This window comes from Oncorhynchus mykiss, chromosome 11 (genome assembly GCF_013265735.2).
Source record: "Oncorhynchus mykiss isolate Arlee chromosome 11, USDA_OmykA_1.1, whole genome shotgun sequence".
NCBI classification, from domain to species: domain Eukaryota; kingdom Metazoa; phylum Chordata; class Actinopteri; order Salmoniformes; family Salmonidae; genus Oncorhynchus; species Oncorhynchus mykiss.
Window position 1 is genome coordinate 13,497,737 of NC_048575.1, and position 20,483 is coordinate 13,518,219.

General features: G+C 43.6%; 1 protein-coding gene across 2 annotated transcripts in view; it reads left to right on the top strand.

Annotated features, from left to right (window-relative positions):
* Positions 1-20,483, top strand: part of dpp6a (dipeptidyl-peptidase 6a) — a 367,766-nt gene that overhangs the window by 51,053 nt on the left and 296,230 nt on the right. Inside the window, exon 1 of one of the 2 annotated variants that reach the window (XM_036934926.1) lies at positions 517-965. The exons of the other annotated variant lie outside the window; for it this stretch is intronic. Coding sequence (XP_036790821.1) covers positions 915-965 — 51 coding nt within the window. The 5' untranslated portion in view covers positions 517-914. Of the gene's footprint in view, positions 1-516; positions 966-20,483 lie in introns of those variants that run through there. 2 annotated transcript variants of the gene reach the window in all.

Consider the following 20,483-nt stretch of genomic DNA (forward strand, 5'->3'; position numbering starts at 1 on the left):
GTCCTTTGTTACGACAAATCAACCTGGTCTTAGATAAATATTTTATGCCTGCTAAAGATTTGAACAAGGTTAAACTATGAACCAATGGGTCCACACAGATGTGTTGCTATTCATCATGTGGTTGGGAATGTATTGCTATTGTTACACCAACATGAAAAGACATTAGATGTTGCCATCATTGACCCAATACTATGTTGCTGCCTCATAATTGCGTTTGTTACAATTTCTCCAGTGGCCATCAAACGTTTGTTATTAAACACATATATCATAAACTAATTTATTGTGACAATGGTGTATTCTCATTAGGTTTACTTTTGTCTCTGGGGAAATGTGTGTATGTGATTCATATTAACATTTTTGCGGCAATGTCTCCATGTGTTTACAGATAGCAATTGTAGGCTATAAATGAAGCCGAGGAAATGTATTGAAATGAAAAATATTATGAGTCAAAGCCTCAACGAACATAAATTAACATGCAGTCCATGGGAAATTGAATGTTATCTTTATTCCGGTGGCAGCACGCACAACACGCGCTGACTGTCAACTATGGGTAGCTGTTCGAGGCTGGGAGCGGATTCTTATGTTCCGTTCAAACAAATAGGACCCGGAGCAGCCGGAGTGAACGTGGTGGTGTCCCATATTATGGAGATTATATATGATAGCCTTTGTGTACAACTCACGGCTACATATTTTACTTCGTAGTAAAAGACAGGCACTGACTCAGCCATCAATCAACAGGATATTTAAGAAAAATCAACGCATGTGCCTCACCAATGCGTAGTAAGCCCACCCACTGATGAACTAGAAGCCAAACCCAGGGTCTCACAGAACCGGCGTAGACCGTGGAAGAAGCGGTCCAAAACTATTCTAACGACGAGAATATCCTGAACAGAGGATCCTTTCTACAGAAAAAAATGAAGGAAAAGAACCTAATAGAGACTGCCAAAATGCAAGGGAACGTAATGGTAAGAAATACGTGTTTTGTTGAATTCGAAAGGTCAGATTTAAACGACGTGTTCGCTTGTAAACAATCCCGTCTTTTTAAAGTATTGGTTTCAACGTGCGTTTTTAGCGTTTGAATAACTGCGGAACAGTAAATGCATTGGAAACAGAATCGAATACTTTTTTCAGTAACTGGATTATATCCGGCTGTTGTAGGCAAGCTGTTGATGAGATTACATTATTTAATGACAGATCACACCCATGCAAGGGGATATGTTTTCAAATTATACCTCCTCTCTCATCTACCATGTGCTTTGCAGTTGTATAGCCTGAGTATGGAGCCTAGTGTTATCATGAAAAAAGCATATTATTAGTGAATGAATGAAAGTTTTCTAGTTGTCTTTTTCCATAGGGCACTGATTGATATTAATGCTGGGTTCAATTATAAGCCTTAGTTTCTATCTTATGTTGTGCTTATTAAGCTTTGAGGGCAAAACTGGCCTTTTGATCTGTTAGCTCTTGAAAGGGCTCATGAAATTTTAACCTCTCCTAAAGCTATGAATCTCAGGATATTACTGATATTTCGTGGGGACTGGGGAACCGCTGGGTTGGATTTCCAATCTCCATGTGTCAGGCGTCACTGGCTCCCTTTACTGAATACTCATTCAGAAAGTTCCCTGGGACCCCTGTGTGAAAGCCCTACCTGGTGTCTTAATTTTATGATGATTTGGGCTTGGCTTCAAAAACGTAGAGGTTTCTAGTCTACCTTGCACCGTTGATTTGCAGTGTCATATTTCTCATTCTGCTGGAGAGGAGGCGTCTCTTTACTGAAAAATGCTTGTAGTATACCCATTACAGAGGTGTTAACACTTTAAAGGTGTGTCCGGTTGTATTTATAAGTATTAAGGAAAAGCAAATCAATGCTGTCTGCAAAGCAAACCCTAGCCTAGACCCATATGAGCCCTACTTCTGAATGACACTTGCTCAGTTGGTAGAGCATGGCGTTGCAACTTTAGGGCTGTGGGTGTTGCTGTAGCCACTCACACGAAAATCGATGCATGCTCTACTGTGATTTGGATAAAAGCATCTGCTAAATGGCATACAATTGGGGCTATATTACTATGTTATTATTATTACTCATAAAGGTCTCATCGTGGGGCTAAGCAAAATCCTTCTACCTTGTGTGTTATGGTATAATATAGCTGGCTTTGCAAATGGTGGCTTTATTCATGTTCAACATGCCCTGCAGCTGTGCTCTACAAAACACTCAATACTGCTAGGTAATTGAGAACACAGCTGTTGAATCCGTTTTGAGAACATGGTTCCACTGTAGTACACTTTTATTCTCTAAATCCCATCATGCACAGCGGTTTAAAAGGGCCTTGTTTTCCCTCAGTATAGTTAAAAGTCTACCGATAAAGGTTTGTATAGGTTATGACTTAATTTCTTACCTTACCAAATAACATTTAAGTAAGCAAATTGGGAACTAACAGATTACTCTTGATGTGTTATGTGAATATATTCACTAGTAATATTCATATTATACTTTTCTTACTATGAAAGATGAGATTACATTTCCATTCAATCGTAACATTGAGGAAAGTGTACACCACCAAAGCAACATCAGTAGTCAGCATGTATTATTTTATTATTGGATCTGTTTCCATAAAATAGTGTGATGGTAGACAGATTGAGCTTTAATTCCAGGTTTGCCAACAGTAAGTTTTCCCTGACAACCTGTCCTTTCCACTTTACCCCTCCTTGACAACCTGTCCTTTTCACCTTACCCCTCCTTGACAACCTGTCCTTTCCACTTTACCCCTCCCTGACAACCTGTACTTTCCACTTTACCCCTCCCTGACCACCTGTCCTTTCCACTTTACCCCTCCCTGACAACCTGTCCTTTTCACTTTACCCCTCCCTGACAACCTGTCCTTTTCACTTTACCCCTCAAAATCTCCTGTGGATTGTATGTATTCTGTGAAATCCAACTGTCACGTTCTGACCTTTATTTCCTTTGTTTTGTCGTTATTTAGTATGGTCAGGGCGTGAGTTGAGGTGGGCAGTCTATGTTTGTTTTTCTATGATTTTGGGATTTCTATGTTTCGGCCTAGTATGGTTCTCAATCAGAGGCAGGTGTCGTTAGTTGTCTCTGATTGAGAATCATACTTAGGTAGCCTGGGTTTCACTGTTTGTTTGTGGGTGTTTGTTTCCGTGTCTGTGTTTTTCACCACACGGTACTGTTTCGGTTTTGTCATTTCACGTATTCGTTTATTGTTTTTATATTTCATAGTGTTCAGTGGTTTTGTTATTAAAAACGATATGGACACTTACCACGCTGCGTTTTGGTTCGATCCCTGCTACACCTCCTCTTCAGACGAAGAGGAGGAAATCAACCCTTAGAGAAACAGCCTTACATTGGAGTCATCGCGATCCTTCACTTAAAATAACTTGAACATTATTGAGTTGTGCCAATTGACAGCCTCTCACCTTTCCAACATTGACCTGTGGATTGAAATATTGATTGACACAATTGATTGATTTATCTACCTGTAAAATTGTTAGACCTCGAGGGTCCCTCAACTAGGTGGCGGCCAGATGGAAAATCTACACTCCATAGGGGGACATTAGGCCATCAGGCCTCAAACTACAATTGACAGGTTGACTGTTTTGCACTGACACCTTCATCTGTTAAATGCCTGGACTCTAGGGAGGACAAATAGTGGTATATAGGGAATCATGCTGCGAATCAAGTCTGTCATAACAGGGTAAACCTGCACAGTATGATCGCTGACCATCTCACATGCATGTTGAACTACCATAATGCTCACCAGGGGATCTATCTGCCTCTAGTGAAATAGCAAACACTTCTAAAAGTAGTAACTAATCAAGCACCACGCAATGGATGCTGACCTTTTATAAAATGTTTATTTAGTCTAAATCTGGTCTATACACAGTGACCAAATGAGCACTAGCATACCATTCCTGCAGTCTGAAGTGTTGCCCTGACAGCTACAGTAACAAACATACTGTCTCTACCATAATAATAACAATAATAATAATGTATACCATTTAGCACATGCTGACCTTTTTTACCACGACCACATTTGCAGCTAAGTTGAAAAATGTATGAGCACAAAAATAAATGTAGGAGCACAAAGAACTATTTGATGTAACAAACCGTTTTCTTTGTGGCAATGATGCAAGCATGACAGTCATGTATTCTTCTTGAAACTCAGCGGCTGTGGTAGAGTGAAGTAATCATTGCAACAATTATCTGGGTGATTATTTCAAAGAAAATTCTAGGCGCACTGGTGCATGGCACAGCTAAATATTTAGCCACATATGCAAGTAAAATGGTCGCACTGTAAACTAGAGCCCTCATTTAGCAGACAATTTTACCCAGAGTCACTTAGTCATGCATGCATACATTTTTACATATTAGTGGTCCTGGAAATCAAACCCACTATCCTGGTGCTATCAACTGAACTACAGAGGACCTACCATGTCATTCTGGTAGCCCATTAACCGTCGCCCCATATGGCCCCAACTATGTCTCTCCTTGGCTAGTGGCTCCGAGTGGAAGTCAGTGGCCGTGCATCCCTTTTTAACCAGCTAAGTTGGTCGTCCTCCAGCACTTTCCTCTGTTTACTGCTGTTTGCTCTCTGCCACCACAAACAGGCCTTCAAGGGCACAGTGGGCAGTGTTGTCGAACCACTAATGATTTGCTGTCTTTGGCTGAAATGAAATGCATTTGTATCCACGGCGTTATCTCTCTAAAGAGGATAAATACCAACCGCTAACTATGTGTGGCTCTGTCTCCCTCCCTGACCCGTCTGTTGAAGTTATTATTTTAGAACAAACAACTGAGATTGCACTCACGATGATGGGCCATCTTGTCTCTGCAATGACTTCAAACTTTGTGTGCGTGCAGTTGTGTTCTGATGCATGTGTTCAGATTCCTTCCTTCAGCCCATGCGATAGACGTGCTTGTTTAGTTTGTTCTAAAGAATCATATTAAATTTAAACTCAAACGTTTCCTAGAAATCTACCCTATAACTAAATGCACTATTTGAAATAACAAAGAAGGCCTAATTTTTATTTTTGGCCCCACAGATAACCGTTTGGTTTTTTACGCTTCTTGTGTGTCCCAACAGTCTGAAGTGGCTTTGCTTGTCTATTTTCCTTCATCTGCACAGTATCTGAAAACACTGGTGAGCTACGGGTGTCCCAACAGTCTGATGTGGCTTCCTTACTACCCTTGACTCCTTTCCTTCATCTGCAAAGGATCTGAAAACACTGGATAGGTGAATGCAATACACAAGTAGCCTAACTGACTTGGTGAACTCTTCTTTCAGTGTGGATGAAGGAAAGGACATGAGTTAAGGGGGCAGATAGAGAATACTTAGGACCACGACCACAGTGGTTAGGCACCAGCAATAAAAGGCATTGGAACAGTGGCCCCTCCTTTTAAGTGGGCAGCCTGCATTTAGACTGTTTGTTTATTTGATTGGGGTCGATTTTATATTGACCTTTTAAGTGGGCCACCGTTCCTCAACGCTGTTACCGTGCAAATGCAGAGTTTCATCAGGCACACTGGAATCCATCATATACAATGTTTCTGTCAATGGCCATGCATGTGGACTGGAGCGAGCCACCACTGTACATGAACACATATTCGTACAGGCTGGCTGATGGCTTGACAGCACAACAGTTAGTTTAATATTGTTCAGAAATCTTATCTTATAAGGACAGTTTACAGTATTTAAAAAATAGAAACATTTGACCCTAAAAGATTGCCACTGTTTCTGAAAGGCGAAAAGGAAATTGTTATGTACCGTACATTCATTGTATTTTGGGGATTATCCATCCATTGTCAAATTCTGGGCGCTCAATTCCTATGAGATTAGTTTTATTTGCCCCCCCCCCCCACATTTTTTTTTGTGATTTTAATTTGGGAAATCTGTGATTTTAATTTTGGAAATCTGTTCCTAAGTATTCCCACGCATAATAGAGAACACGTGATTGTATACAAATGTAAGCAAGGTTTGAAATGATTGCTTTAGTCATATTATATCTGTTTGGGGTTCTTGTGGTCAATTTGCAGTCTGCAAATTAATACTAAACAAAAAAATAAATGCAACATGCAACAATTTCAAAGATTTTATTGAGTTACAGTTCATGTAAGAAAATCAGTACATTGAAATAAATTCATTAGGCACTAATCTATGGATTTCACATGACTGGGAACAGATATGCATCTGTTGGCCACAGATACCTTAAAAAAGGTAGAGGTGAGGATCAGAAAACCAGTCAGTATCTGATGTGACCACCATTTTCCTCATGTAGCGCGGCACATCTTCTTCGTATAGAGTTGATCAGGATCTGGCAACAGCTCTGGTGGACATTCCTGCAGTCAGCATGCCAATTGCGTGCTCCCTCAACTTGTGGCATTGTGTTGTGTGACAACTGCACATTTTAGAGTGGCATTTTATTTCCCCCAGCACAAGGTGCATCTGTGTAATAGGAGAAATACTCACTAACAGGGATGTAAACAAATTTGTGGCCAACATTTGAGCTAAATAAGCTTTTTGTTTCAGCTCATGAAACATGAAACCAACACTTTACATGTTGCGTTTATATTTTTGTTCAGTGTAGTATAATGTTTTTAAAAATAATTATATATATATATATATATATATATATATATGAGGACTTAAAGAATATCTGAGTGAGTCTTGTACAGTCAGTCACTCTGGATAGACGAGGCTTGGTCTGTTAGCGGCATTGTAATTAAAGATAATCCTCAGCTGTTTACATAATTAAAACACTTTCTTTGAAGTTTTGTCAGATAGGTCGATTTGTATCTCCAGGGATGTTCCCCCGTTCCTTTTTTATAATCCAAATGAATAAATGTGAGATTAGGGTATTTGTTTTTTTTGTTTATTTGCCTGACATCACATGGAAGCTGTCTATTGATACTGCCTGAATGAATATTGTTTTTTTTATCTGCTTCATTATCAATGTATTTTGTACACTAACCTATACAGTATTGTTCTGTATTGAAACTGACCTGAGTGGTTGATAATGAAGACACTAGATTCCTTCTTTGCTGCTGTGGAAATGGTGCCCTACATGAAACCTCAGACACACGCAGGAGCATTTTCTCCCACCTACACACACACACACACACACACACCTACCTGTAGCGTTTCTGGCTGTTGCACACTCTCCACAGTCCAAAGCAATCAATCACCACTTAGCCAGGCAAGACTGTGCGGGTGCTCCCAGCAACATAATGAGTTTACAATAGATTAATATTTCATGGTGCCTTTTTGCGGCTCCTCCTGTCTCCATGTTTTCAGCTCATGATAGGGACTGTGGGAATAGCCATAGATTTAGTTAATTGTTCAAATGATAGGAGAGCTTTGCTATGGAAACCAGTGTTTTTCCTAGACAGTTACAGGTGGTGTTCAAATGCGATGCAACAGTGATTCTCTGGGCTTGTTGATATTAAGATTTGCAAACCAATTGAAGCCAAAGCTGTAGGTGAGTGTACACCAGGAAGGTCATACCCACCTAGGCAAGAGTAGGAGAAACACTGCAAGCATATTTCAGCTTTTAGAATATCACAAATATAAGAGGAGAAACAACAGCCAATAAGGTTGCATGCGTTATGACGAGCAGCAGGCAGGCAGAAACAGCCCAGAGTCTGTTTCTCATTGTGGACGAGACACATTTACAACCTCGGCTAACAGTGGGTTCAAGGAAATGATGTTGAGGTGGTCTCTGGAGGACCAGTGGTCACATAACAAATGGGGAGATGTGTAATTAGAGGATAATTTGGCAGTCTGTGTAAGGGATGCCGATGAGGGAGGGATATGGACATACTGAAGATTGATGGCAAGTCTACATGGAACAATGCCAAAACGGGTAAGAGAAAAAGGAGGGATGCTGTGTTCTGAGCAAATCCAAAGAAAGTATCTACACACTGACATATGTGTTTGTCTGCGTGCATGCCATGTGTGCATGCGCGTGCGTGCACATGCTCTTGTGTCTGTGCCTCTGCGTGTGAGTGCAGTGCGCAGATACGATCCTCATCACATGGTTACTCACAGTCACAGCAGTTTGGGTTTAATCCAAAGCTATCAGCATAACCCACAATTAGCAGAGGAGGATTATATTATTAAAATAAGGGGAGAAGTGGTTTCTTTGGCAACAGACCCCCTCCCTTTTCCAGAGAAGATTGTCTTTCTTTGTGCTCAGCATTAATGATGATTTCCTTTTGCAGCACTCATTAGGACTCAGCCATCACAATCTGGCCTCCAACACTTAGGCCTACTCATACCATTAAGTGTAATTATTGTGTTTCATAGCCTGGCCTATGTGTGAATGGAATGAGCAAGCTGTAGGAGATGGGCATTGTCTGGAGTGGTTCAGCGTAACCATGGGATCATGGGCTCTTAAGTAACTGTCTGACTTGGAGTAATGAAGTAGGTCCCGGTCCACAATGATGATTGCTCCGCCAACATATAATACCTTTTATTAAACTAGACCAGTGTTTTGTTCCAACGGTGGATCTTTGTCAGGATGACTCGGCGCCCACTAACAAGTAATGTGTGTTTGACTTTACAGATGAGATGGGTTGAAAGATGGAGTTTATGAATGAGAGACTCATAAGAGGGAGACACACACTGAAACTCAGAGGGGGAGACGGAGACAGACCATCAGAGAGGGAGACTCATTGAGACACACACACACACTGGGAGAGACACAACCCTGAAAAATAGATACTCAGAGACATATAGCGACTGAGAGAGACACACTGAGAAAGAGTGACACACTCAGCAAGAGAGAAAGACACTTAGAGAGAGGTTTAATGTGAGATGTTGACTGAAAGAAATGGTCTGGTAACAAGTTTGAGAATGTTCAAATACTTTTGACGTTCAAATTCAACAATAGGAGAAAAGTTTAAAAAATACATTTCATCAAAGCTTTGCTCACTGAAATGAACTTGGGCAAAATGCTGACAAAATATCTTTAGAGCATTGTCACTTACATTATCAGCAAATTAACCACATTGTTCCAGTTAGCAACACATGACATGTCCAGTGGGTGCTCTCAGATCCCTACTTTGTTCCACAAAGCAGAGAAAGTAACAACAATGTAAAAAATAAAATTATACAAATAATTAAGAAACTCCATTATTGTATCTACTGCGCTCGGCTTTGTAGAAGCCTCTTAGACTAATCAGGTAAGGTGATGTTTATTGGTGGCTGCATGGCTTTCTGGCATTTTCCTAATAACCTTCAGAAGGCATTGGCGAAGTTGTGTTTTCTCATCAGTTGTTGGATGAGCTGTTTGTTGTGGTACTGGTATTTTCTCTTAGAATGTTCAGTTTTCTTCCATATATATTGAACAAAAATATAAACGCGAAAGGTAAGTGTTGCTGCTGTGTTTCATGAGCTGAAATAAAAGGACATCCGGCTTTTTTACCTCCGGGATTGTCTGAGACCAGCCACCCGGACAGCTGGTGAAACTGAGGAGTATTTCTGTCTGTAATAAAGCCCTTTTGTGGAGAAAAACTCATTCTGATTGGCTGGGCCTGGCTCCAAGTGAGTGGCCATGGCCCATGCATAAATGAAGGCCTAATTAATTAATTTAAGTTGACTGATTTCCTTATGAACAGTAACGCAGTGAAATTGTTGCATGTTGCGTTTATATCTTTGTTCAGTTATAGCAGTGCTTACTGCCAGTGTCATCACTATTGCTCTATTTCTAATGGAAATACTTCAGAGAATTGTTTTGTGAAGAGTATTCAAAACCTATATCACAAACCTGATGTCAGTCCTCCAGCAGCTTCACAGTATGAATCTTGCAAAAACCTTTAATGACTTTGAATACTGACAACCCACCTGGGCTGTTGTTGATCTACCTAGACAGTTTTTTTTTTTACTGTGTGCGTGCGGTTATGTGTTGCACAGTGAAGGTTTATGATGTCTCAGCAAGGCTTACACCCATTCTCCCTCTTGCCAACCGAGGCACCATGATTCATACAGGCCATTTTGTTTTTGGCCCGAGGAATTTGGGGAACTGAAGGTTGGAATTCTGGGTGATGTATAATTCCTTTTAAAAGACCAATGCAGCCGTTTTTAATCGCAATATCATTTCTGGGTGACAATTAACTACCTTACTGTGATTGTTTTCTATTCAAAGGGTCAAAAAGAAACAAATATTTTCTTGACAAAGGGCAATTTCTAAAGCAAGACTTTTGCTAGGACTGTCTGTGAGTGGTCTGAGTGAGGAGGGGGAGGTTTGGAACTCTCTTTCTTATTGATCTATTAACTAATTTACCAGACAGGCCAAAACTACATTCACCAAAACATTTCAGGCAGTCTTTTGAAACAGCTCTTACACTAAAAAGGGCATTATCATAATTTCACAGTATTATTCCAAATTAGTGTGGAAATTTATATAAAACACAGGAAAATCACATTTTTGACTACACTGGACCTTTTAATGAGACTCTTGGGTCTCCAGACTCCCTGTAGCGAGACATTGTGAATCTCAAAGTATCCTCAATTGTGTGTGTGTGTGTGTGTGTGTGTATACAGTCGTGGCCAAAAGTTTTGAGAATGACACAAATATTAATTTTCAAAAGTCTGCTGCCTCAGTTTGTATGATGGCGATTTGCATATACTCCAGAATGTTAAGAAAAGTGTTCAGATGAATTGCAATTCATTGCAAAGTCACCTCTTTGCCATGCAAATGAACTGAATCCCCCAAAAACATTTCCACTGAATTTCAGCCCTGCCACAAAAGGACCAGCTGACATCATGTCAGTGATTCTCTCGTTAACACAGGTGTAAGGCTGGAGATCACTCTGTCATACTGATGGAGTTCGAATAACAGACTGGAAGCTTCAAAAGGAGGGTTGTGCTTGGAATCATTGTTCTTCCCCTGTCAGCCATGGTTACCTGCAAGGAAACACGTGCGGTCATCATTGCTTTGCACAAAAAGGGCTTCACAGGCAAGGATATTGCTGCCAGTCAGATTGCACCTAAATCAACCATTTATCGGATCATCAAGAACTTCAAGGAGAGCAGTTCAATTGTTGTGAAGAAGGCTTCAGGGCGCCCAAGAAAGTCCAGCAAGTGCCAGGACCGTCTCCTAAAGTTGATTCAGCTGCGGGATCAGGGCACCACCAGTACAGAGCTTGCTCAGGAATGGCAGCAGGCAGGTGTGAGTGCATCTGTATGCACAGTGAGGTGAAGACTTTTGGAGGATGGCCCGGTGTCAAGAAGGGCAGCAAAGAAGCCACTTCTCTCAAGGAAAAAAATCAGGACAGACTGATATTCTGCAGAAGGTACAGGGATTGGACTGCTGAGGACTGGGGTAAAGTCACTTTCTCTGATGAATCCCCTTTCCGATTGTTTGGGGCATCTGGAAAAAAGCTTGTCCGGAGAAGACAAGGTGAGCGCTACCATCAGTCAAGTGTCATGCCAACAGTAAAGCTTCCTGAGACCATTCATGTGTGGGGTTGCTTCTCAGCCAAGTGAGTGGGCTCACTCACAATTTTGCCTAAGAACACAGCCATGAATAAAGAATGGTACCAACACATGGTATAAATAAAGAATGGTACCACAGCAACTTCTCCCAACCATCCAAGAACAGTTTGGTGACGAACCATGTCTTTTCCAGCATGATGGAGCACCTTGCCATGAAGCAAAAGTGATAACTAAGTGGTTCGGGGAACAAAATATATATATTTTGGGTCCATGGCCAGGAAACTCCCCAGACTTAACCCCATTGAGAACTTGTGATCAATCCTCAAGAGGCAGGTGGACAAACAAAACCCCACAAATTCTGACAAACTCCAAGCATTGATTATGCAAGAATGGGCTGCCATCAGTCAGGATGTGGCCCAGAAGTTAATTGACAGCATGCCAGGGCAGATTGCAGAGGTCTTGAAATAGAAGGGTCAACACTGCAAATATTGACTCTTTTTATCAACTTCATGTAATTGTCAATAAAAGCCTTTGACACTTATGAAATGCTTGTAATTATACTTCAGTATTCCATAGTAACATCTGACAAAAATATCTAAAGACACAACTTTTGGCCACGACTGTGCACACCACTTGCTGAGGTGTCACTATGCTTTAGCCAAGAAAGATAACTGAATCGTTGTTGTTTTACAATGAAGATATCTTGCTATGTCCCCTTTTTTCATTCTATTACTGGTAATAGGCTGTTCTCTATTGAAGGAATACCATTTTAATGAGATCATTATAGGGAGCCAGACAGAACATTAAATAACACCTGTTAGAAAAGGAACCATATATTAGTTCCCTATGGCAGGAGAATGTTAACTTTTTATGTATAACAAGGTCTAGTATACATCTTTTGGGGTTGTATGACAAATCTATTTGGACTTACTGGCCATGCAATGACTATGACGGCCTCTCTCTGGACTCATTTTGAGAATGGGTCATCCTAGCCTGGTCCCAGATTTGTTCATGCTGTATAGCATGTTCATTGTCATTAATGGATTAAGATCACTTTATTGGTCAATTGCCCCAACCAAAATGTGTCTTCTGCTTTTAACCCAACCCCTCTGAAAGACATGCATATACAGGTATTGGAAAGGCCCGGGGAGCTTTTGTGGGGGTGTAAGGGCACACCTAGGATTCGAAATAGCAACCCTCCTGGTATAAGGACAATTTATAGCTTGAATATTCTTTAAGTCAAGATTCGACTTATTGTTTTGCCTGTAGGCATTTCTCTGCCCAATACACCTGAATCTGCCTTCACATCAGTCAGGTTTTTGTAACTGGTAAAAGGCGCCGTTTAAAGATTCTGAGTTTAAGCTCCATTCGAAGGCAGAGCATCATATCAATGCTATGTATGCTTGGAGTCAGCATGAAAGGGCTATTGACAGCAACTCGTCAATGTTAGATGCTATAAATGAGGACTGGAAAAAGAAAGTGGGGGAAAACTGTACTTACATTAAAATAATTGCAGATGTGCTCCTATTAACTGCCACTCAAAATATCGGGCACAGAGGTCGTTGAGAGTCTGACTCTCACAACAAGAGTAATTTTTTGACAATCTTAGACAAATAGCAAAGCATGACCATCTCATAGAGAAAAGAATGAATGCATGTGGCAATGGTAAGTACACAAGCCACCAAATCCAGAACAATGTTCTTGAGGGCTTAGCTGAGAAGGTACAAAGTGAAATAATAAGAGAAGTAAAAGAAAGTTACGTTTTTGGTGTAATTGCAGATGAAACCAAAGATTTCAATAAAAAATAACAAATGTCTTTAGTTGTGAGGTACCATTACAGTGTGAAAGATTTTTACACTTTCAAGTCAGCTGAAAGCTTAGATGCAGCAGGTCTCACAAACATGATAATTGATTGCCTTAAAAAACATGGCCTGGACTACAGAAATAATCTTGTGGGGCAGGGCTATGACCGTGCTTGCGTCATGAGCAGAAAGCATTCTGGTGTGTCTGCACGGATTAAAAACAGTGCAAGATTTGCATTTTATGTGCATTACAGTGCACATTGTTTGAATTGAGTTCTTGTCGATGCTGTAAAATCAGTGCTTGAGCTAGCTAACTTTTTTGCTCTTCTGCAAAAGCTTTATAACTTTGTATCTGGCTCATACGTTCATCTCAAGTCGCTTGCAGTTCAGAAAGGGCTGTATGCACAGTAGCAGCCCAGGGAACTAGAGACTTACGGATGTAAGGTAGGCATGCAGATACATGGCATGCCGTAATCTGAGGGACAGGCTTCCAGCAGTTCTGAGAGTGCTACAGGGTATCACACTTGAAAATAATGGTGATAGATCAGTGGAGGCAAAGGACCTTCTTTCTCAGATTTACATTTCATAGGGCTTTTAGTTACCTTTTGTAAAGTGCTTGGTGATGCCAAATATCTTTCTGGCATGCTCCAATCAAGCTCTCTTGACCTAGCAAGGGCTGTGGATCTCGTAGACGTATTAGACATATTACAGGAACTATGGAAAGAGGTTGAAGAGATTGCAGAGCACTGCAAAATAAGTGTACAAACGGTGTGTAATAGACAGCCTAAAACAAGTTTAAGATTTCACGACTCATTGATGATGAGCACTGTAGGACAGAAAAATGGTGACCAAAGTGATGGTGAGAACTTCCAAAGAGCTATCTTTTATCAGGTGCTTGACAGTCTCACAGCTGAGCTGCAGAGCTGTTTTTCAAAGAAGAATTGCAAGTGCAAGGGGTCCAGTCTCTCAACACAAAGAGCCTCTGTTTGTCTTGCTCAGACCTTTTGAGTTAGATTACATACCACACCACCATTGTAGATGTGGTATGTAGGTATGTGGCAGGTTCTACAGTCAATGACGGACTACAAAAAGATAACCAGCCCCGTCGCGGACCCCGATGTCTTGCTCCCAGACAAAATAAACAACTTCTTTGCTCACTTTGAGGACAATACAGTGCCACCAACACAGCCCGCTACCAAAACCTGCGGGCTCTCCTTCACCGCAGCCAAAGTGAGTAAAACATTTAAACGTGTTAACCCTTGCAAGGCTGCCGGCCCAGACGCATCCCTAGCCGTGTCCTGAGAGCATGCGCAGACCAGCTGGCGGGTGTGTTTACGGACATATTCAATCAATTCCTATTCCAGTCTGCTGTTCCCACATGCTTCAATATGGCCACCATTGTTCCTGTTGCAAAGAAAGCTAAGGTAACTGAGCTAAACGACTCCGTCATCATGAAGTGCTTTGAGAGACTAGTCAAGGATCATATCACCTCCACCCTACCTGACACCGCCCCAATAGGTCCACAGATGATGCAATCACAATCACACTGCACACTGCCCTAATCCATCTGGACAATACCTATGTAAGAATGCTGTTCATCGACTACAGCTCAGCATTTAACACCATAGTACCATCCAAACTCGTCATCAAGCTCGAGACCCTGGGTCTCGACCTCGCCCTGTGCAACTGAGTCCTGGACTTTCTGACGGGACGCCCCCAGGTGGTGAGGGTAAGAAACAACATCTCCACCCCGCTGATCCTCAACACTGGGGCCCCACAAGGGTGCGTTCTCAGCCCTCTCCTGTACTCCCTGTTCACCCATGACTGCGTGGCCATGCATGCCTCCAACTCAATCATCAAGTTAGCAGACGACACTACAGTGGTAGGCTTGATTACCAACAACGACGAGACGGCCTACAGGGAGGAGGTGAGGGCCCTCAGAGTGTGGTGTCAGGAAAATAACCTCAGACGAGATGATCGTGGACTTCAGGAAACAGCAGAGGGAGCACCCCCCTTTCCACATCGACGGAACAGTAGTGGAGAAGGTGGAAAGCTTGAAGTTCCTGGGCGTACACATCACGGACAAACTGAAATGGTCCACCCACACAGACAGCATGGTGAAGAAGGTGCAACAGCGCCTCTTCAACCTCAAGAGGCTGAAGAAATTTGGCTTGTCAACAAAAACACAAACATTTACAGATGCACAATCGAGAGCATCCTGTCGGGCTGTATTACCGCCTGATACGGCAACTGCACCGCCCACAACCGTAAGGATCTCCAGAGGGTGGTGAGGTCTGCACAACGCATCCCCGGGGGAAAACTACCTGCCCTCCAGGACACCTACACCACCCGATGTCACAGGAAGGCCAAAAATATAATCAAGGACAACAACCACCCGAGCCACTGCCTGTTCACCCCACTATCATCCAGAAGGTGAGGTCAGTACAGGTGCATCAAAGCTGGGACCGAGAGACTGAAAAACAGCTTCTATCTCAAGGCCATCAGACTGTTAAACAGCCATCACTAACATTGATTGTCTGCTGCCAACACACTGACTCATCTCTAGCCACTTTAATAATGAAAAATTGGATGTAATAATGTATCACTGGTCACTTTAAACAATGGCACTTTATATAATGTTTACATATCCTACATTACTCATCTCATATGTATATACTGTACTCTATACCATCTACTGCATCTTGCCTATGCCATTCGGCCATTGCTCATCCATATATTTATATGTACATATTCTTATTCATTCCTTTTACACTTGCTACTAAGGTAGTTGTTGTGAAATTGTTAGATGACTTGTTAGATATTACTGCATGGTCAGAACTAGAAGCTAGAACTAGAAGCACAAGCATTTCACTACACTCGCATTAACATCTGCTGACCATGTGTATGTGACCAATAAAATTTGATTTGATTTAGAGGACCTCAAACATGAGGTTCATCAAACCAAGCAGCTTCTTGATATGAGAGAGAAAAGTGGAACGGACAGACCGTCTCTTCTCCTTGACTTTGTTGTGTTTCTAGAACATTATTAAGAGGTCTTCCATGAGCTATTTCCACTTTGTAAGATTTCTGTTGTTACATCAGTCAGCAGTGCTTCTTGCAAGATAAGCTTCTCAGCTTTAAAACTGATTTTAAAACCTAACTTAGGACAACAATGTTTGATGACAGGTTAAGTCACCTCGGAATTCTCAGTGTTTAGTCAAGGAAGGCACGCTCTCTCAACATGGATGAGTTTGTGAAACATTTTGCCAGTTCTCACCAGAACCGAATTATGCTGCTTTAAATCTACCTAGGATAATTTGGCAATTAGGCTGTCCCTCTGGTCATGATTAAAACCTGCACTGTGTACTAGCTAGTACACTGACAGTCTAAAATGATAAATTCAAGGGGTATCATGTCACACAGATTTAATTTGGTCTTGATTAGGCCAATTCCAAAACGTAACATAATAAATATGAGCCTAAATATGATACTGTACGTTTGTTATATTGATGGGCACCAAAATAATTTTAAAACTCAATTTCTGCTTGATACCTGGTATGTCAAATTGCAGTGTTTTTTTGTAAATACATTTCTTTGTAAATAAACTATGCAATTTGTGTAACAGACAAATGCGATCTAATCTCCTTGGTGCTTGAGCTTTATTTTCGAAAATATTTTGGATGTTCAACACTTATAGACCCAGATTATATATTCATTAAAACAGAGTGGCCCAAGTCTCTCGTGTGTGTGTGTGTGTGTGAGAGAGCGAGAGAAATTGAGCTGCAGTTCCGAGGTAGAGACACTGACTGTTCGTAGTATGTTAAAGAATTCTAGTGAAGTAACCCTTTTGGACCACACTATCTGCCACTCCGGGTTAAGTGAATTATCACTTCTACCTTTTAATCAGCAATCATAGGATTCATTCATGCTCCTTAGATGCCAGGTTAGGGTTACACACTAATTTTCTGTCATGGTCTATGGACCCCCTGACCCCCCTAAAACTCCAGTCCCGCCACTGCACTAGCGGAGAGCATCGGCCATATCCCCACTGAGTGCTCACTGCACATATTCACTCTATCATGGTTGGATTAGTTCCACTTATGTTTGTTTTTAGACAATTTCCTCCTCCAGTTTAGATGGACATCATATTCTATTTGTCTCCCCTAACCGCAGGCCTATTAAATGGATAACGTTTTTATCGATTTTGTTTCAGTGTCAGCAGAGTAGGCTACCCTGTAATTTGTCGTATTAAAAAAGATTCTGCTAATGTCTCCAGTCATATAAAGTGTAGTAGAATTGCATGACATTTTTTTTTCTGTGCAAAGAAAGAAGAAACATATCTGATATAGTGTCACGTTCTGTCCTTAGTTATTTTGTTTTGTCTTTGTTTTAGTATGGTCAGGGGATGAGTTGGGTGGGTTGTCTATGTTTGTTTTTCTATGTTGTGTTTTGTGTTTGGCCTGGTATGGTTCTCAATCAGAGGCAGGTGTCGTTAGTTGTCTCTGATTGAGAATCATACTTAGGTAGCCTTTTCCAAACCTGTGTGCTGTGGGTGATTGTTTCCTGTTTTGTTGTTTGTGTCACCATTCAGGACTGTTTCGGTTTTCGTTTTCATTCACTTTGTTATTTTTGTATTTTGTCGTGTTCAGTGAGTATTAAAGTATCATGGACACTTACCACGCCGCGTATTGGTCCTCACCTCATTCCAACGACGAGCGTTACAGAATCACCCACCAACCAAGAACCAAGCAGCGTGGTATCGGGTGGCAGCAGAAATCTCTTGACTCATGGACATGGGAGGATATTCTGGACGGAGAAGGACCCAGGGCACAGGCTGGGGAATATCGTCGCCCCAAGGCAGAGCTGGAGGCAGCGAAAGCTGAGCGGCGGTGGTATGAGGAGGCAGCATGGCAGCATGGCAGCGCGGCTGGGACGTGAGGCAGCCCCCAAAATTTCTCGGGGGGGTGGCGCATGGGGAGTGTGGCTAAGTCAGGTAGGAGACCTGAGCCAACTCTCCGTGATTATCGTGGAGAGAGGTGGACTGGGCAGGCACCGTGTTATGCCGCGATGCGCACTGTGTCCCCGGTGCGCAGGCATAGCCCAGTGCGTTACATCGCAGCGCCTCGTATCGGCCAGGCTAGAGTGGGCATCGAGCCAGGTGCCATGAAGCCGGCTCAGCGCATCTGGTCTCCAGTGTGTCTTCTTGGGCCGGGCTACATAAGACCAGCCCTACGCACGGTGTCCCCTGTTCGCCAGCACAGCCCAGTGCGGTCTGTTCCACCTCGCCGCACAGGCCTGGCAACGGGGAGTATCCAGCCAGGTAGGGTTGTGCAGGCTCGGTGCTCGAGACCTCCAGTGCGCCTCCACGGTCAGGTCTATCCGGTGTCTCCTCCACGCACCAGGCTGTCTCTCCGTCTCCTTCCTCCAGGTGCTACCTCCTGTCCAGCGCTGCCAGAGCCTTCCGTCTGTCCTGAGCTGCCGGAGTCTCCCGTCTGTCCTGAGCTGCCGTAGTCTCCCGTCTGTCCTGAGCTGCCGGAGTCTCCCGTCTGTCCTGAGCTGCCGGAGTCTCCCGTCTGTCCTGAGCTGCCGGAGTCTCCCGTCTGTCCTGAGCTGCCGGAGTCTCCCGTCTGTCCTGAGCTGCCGGAGTCTCCCGTCTGTCCTGAGCTGCCGGAGTCTCCCGTCTGCCCTGAGCTGCCGGAGTCTCCCGCCTGTCCGACTCCGCCGGAGTCTCCCTTCCGTTCGGGACCCGTTGCTAGGGTCCCCAGTCCGAGGTCGGAGACGAGGGTCGCCGCTCGAAAGGCGCCACGGAGGCGGGTTAAGAAGCGGGTAAAGACTGATTGAGTGGGGTCCACGTCCCGCGCCAGAGCCGCCACCGCGGACAGACACCCAACCAGACCCTCCCCTATAGATTCAGGTTTTGCGGCCGGCGCCTGCATCTTTGGGGGCGGGGGGGTACTGTCACGTTCTGACCTTAGTTCTGGCCTTAGGAGTGGACAGGGTCAGGCACCCCCCCCCCCCCCCCCCCCCCAGCTGGGAATGCTGCGCCTCACGGACCTGCTTCCCTATTCCCCATCTGAGTATCGTCGCCAGACATGAGTTGGCGTGTTGGAGTGGTCTTGGGGTCCGAGGTTGTAGCCGCGGGGCTATAGCGGTGTGACAGTGCATCCGGCTTGTTTTTGAATCCTGGTCGGTAGGAGAGGGAGACGTTAAACCGGGTGAATAGCAGGGCCCACCTAGCTTGTCTGGAATTGAGTTGTTTGGCGGTGAGGAGATATTCCAGGTTCTTGTGGTCAGTCCACACAATGAACCACACAGTTCCTCCAACACCATCTTCACCGCGAGAAGCTCACGATTCCCCACATTGTAGTTCCTCTCCGTGCCGTTAAGGCAATGGGAAAAGGCGCAAGGATGTAACTTGAGGTCCAGGGCAGAACTCTGGGACAGGACAGCCCCCACTCCGACATCCGAAGCATCGGCCTCCACCACAAACTGGCGGGACGGGTCAAAATTAACCAAGATGGGATCTGTGGTGAAACTGTGTTTGAGATCTCGGAACGCATGGTCAGCAGCTGGGGACCACGTGAACGGAGAGAGGTGAGTGCAGACGGGGGAAGCCAGGGTGCTGTAACCCCGGGTAAAGTGGAGATAAAAGTTGCCGATTCCCAGGTTATGTTGCAGCTGCACCCTGGATGTAGGCTGGGGCCAATCCACCACCACTCTCACCTTCCCGCGATCCATCTGTACACCCCCTGCAGCGATGATGTAACCAAGGAAGGGGATGGTGGAGCAATGGAATTCGCACTTCTCTCCTTTAACATAAAGCTGGTTCTCCAGGAGGCATTGGAGCATGGAGCACGTGTTCTTGGGCGGAGCAAGAGACGACAAAGATGTCGTCGAGGTAGACGAAGATGAACCGGTTCAACATGTTGTGGAGAACATCATTAACCAGAGCCTGGAACACCGCTGGGGCGTTCGTAAGGCCAAATAGCATGACCAGATACTCCTAGTGACCACTGGCCGTGTTGAAGGCAGCCTTCCCATATCCACACCAGGTGATAAGCGCTCCGTAGGTCCAGCTTAGAGACCACGGTGGCCCCCTGGAGCGGCTCGAAGGCCGACGAGATGAGTGGTAGCGGGTTGCGATTCTTCACCGTGATATCATTGCGTCCCCGGTAGTCGATGCACGGGCGCAGGGTTTTGTTCTTCTCCACAAAGAAGAACCCTGCACTGA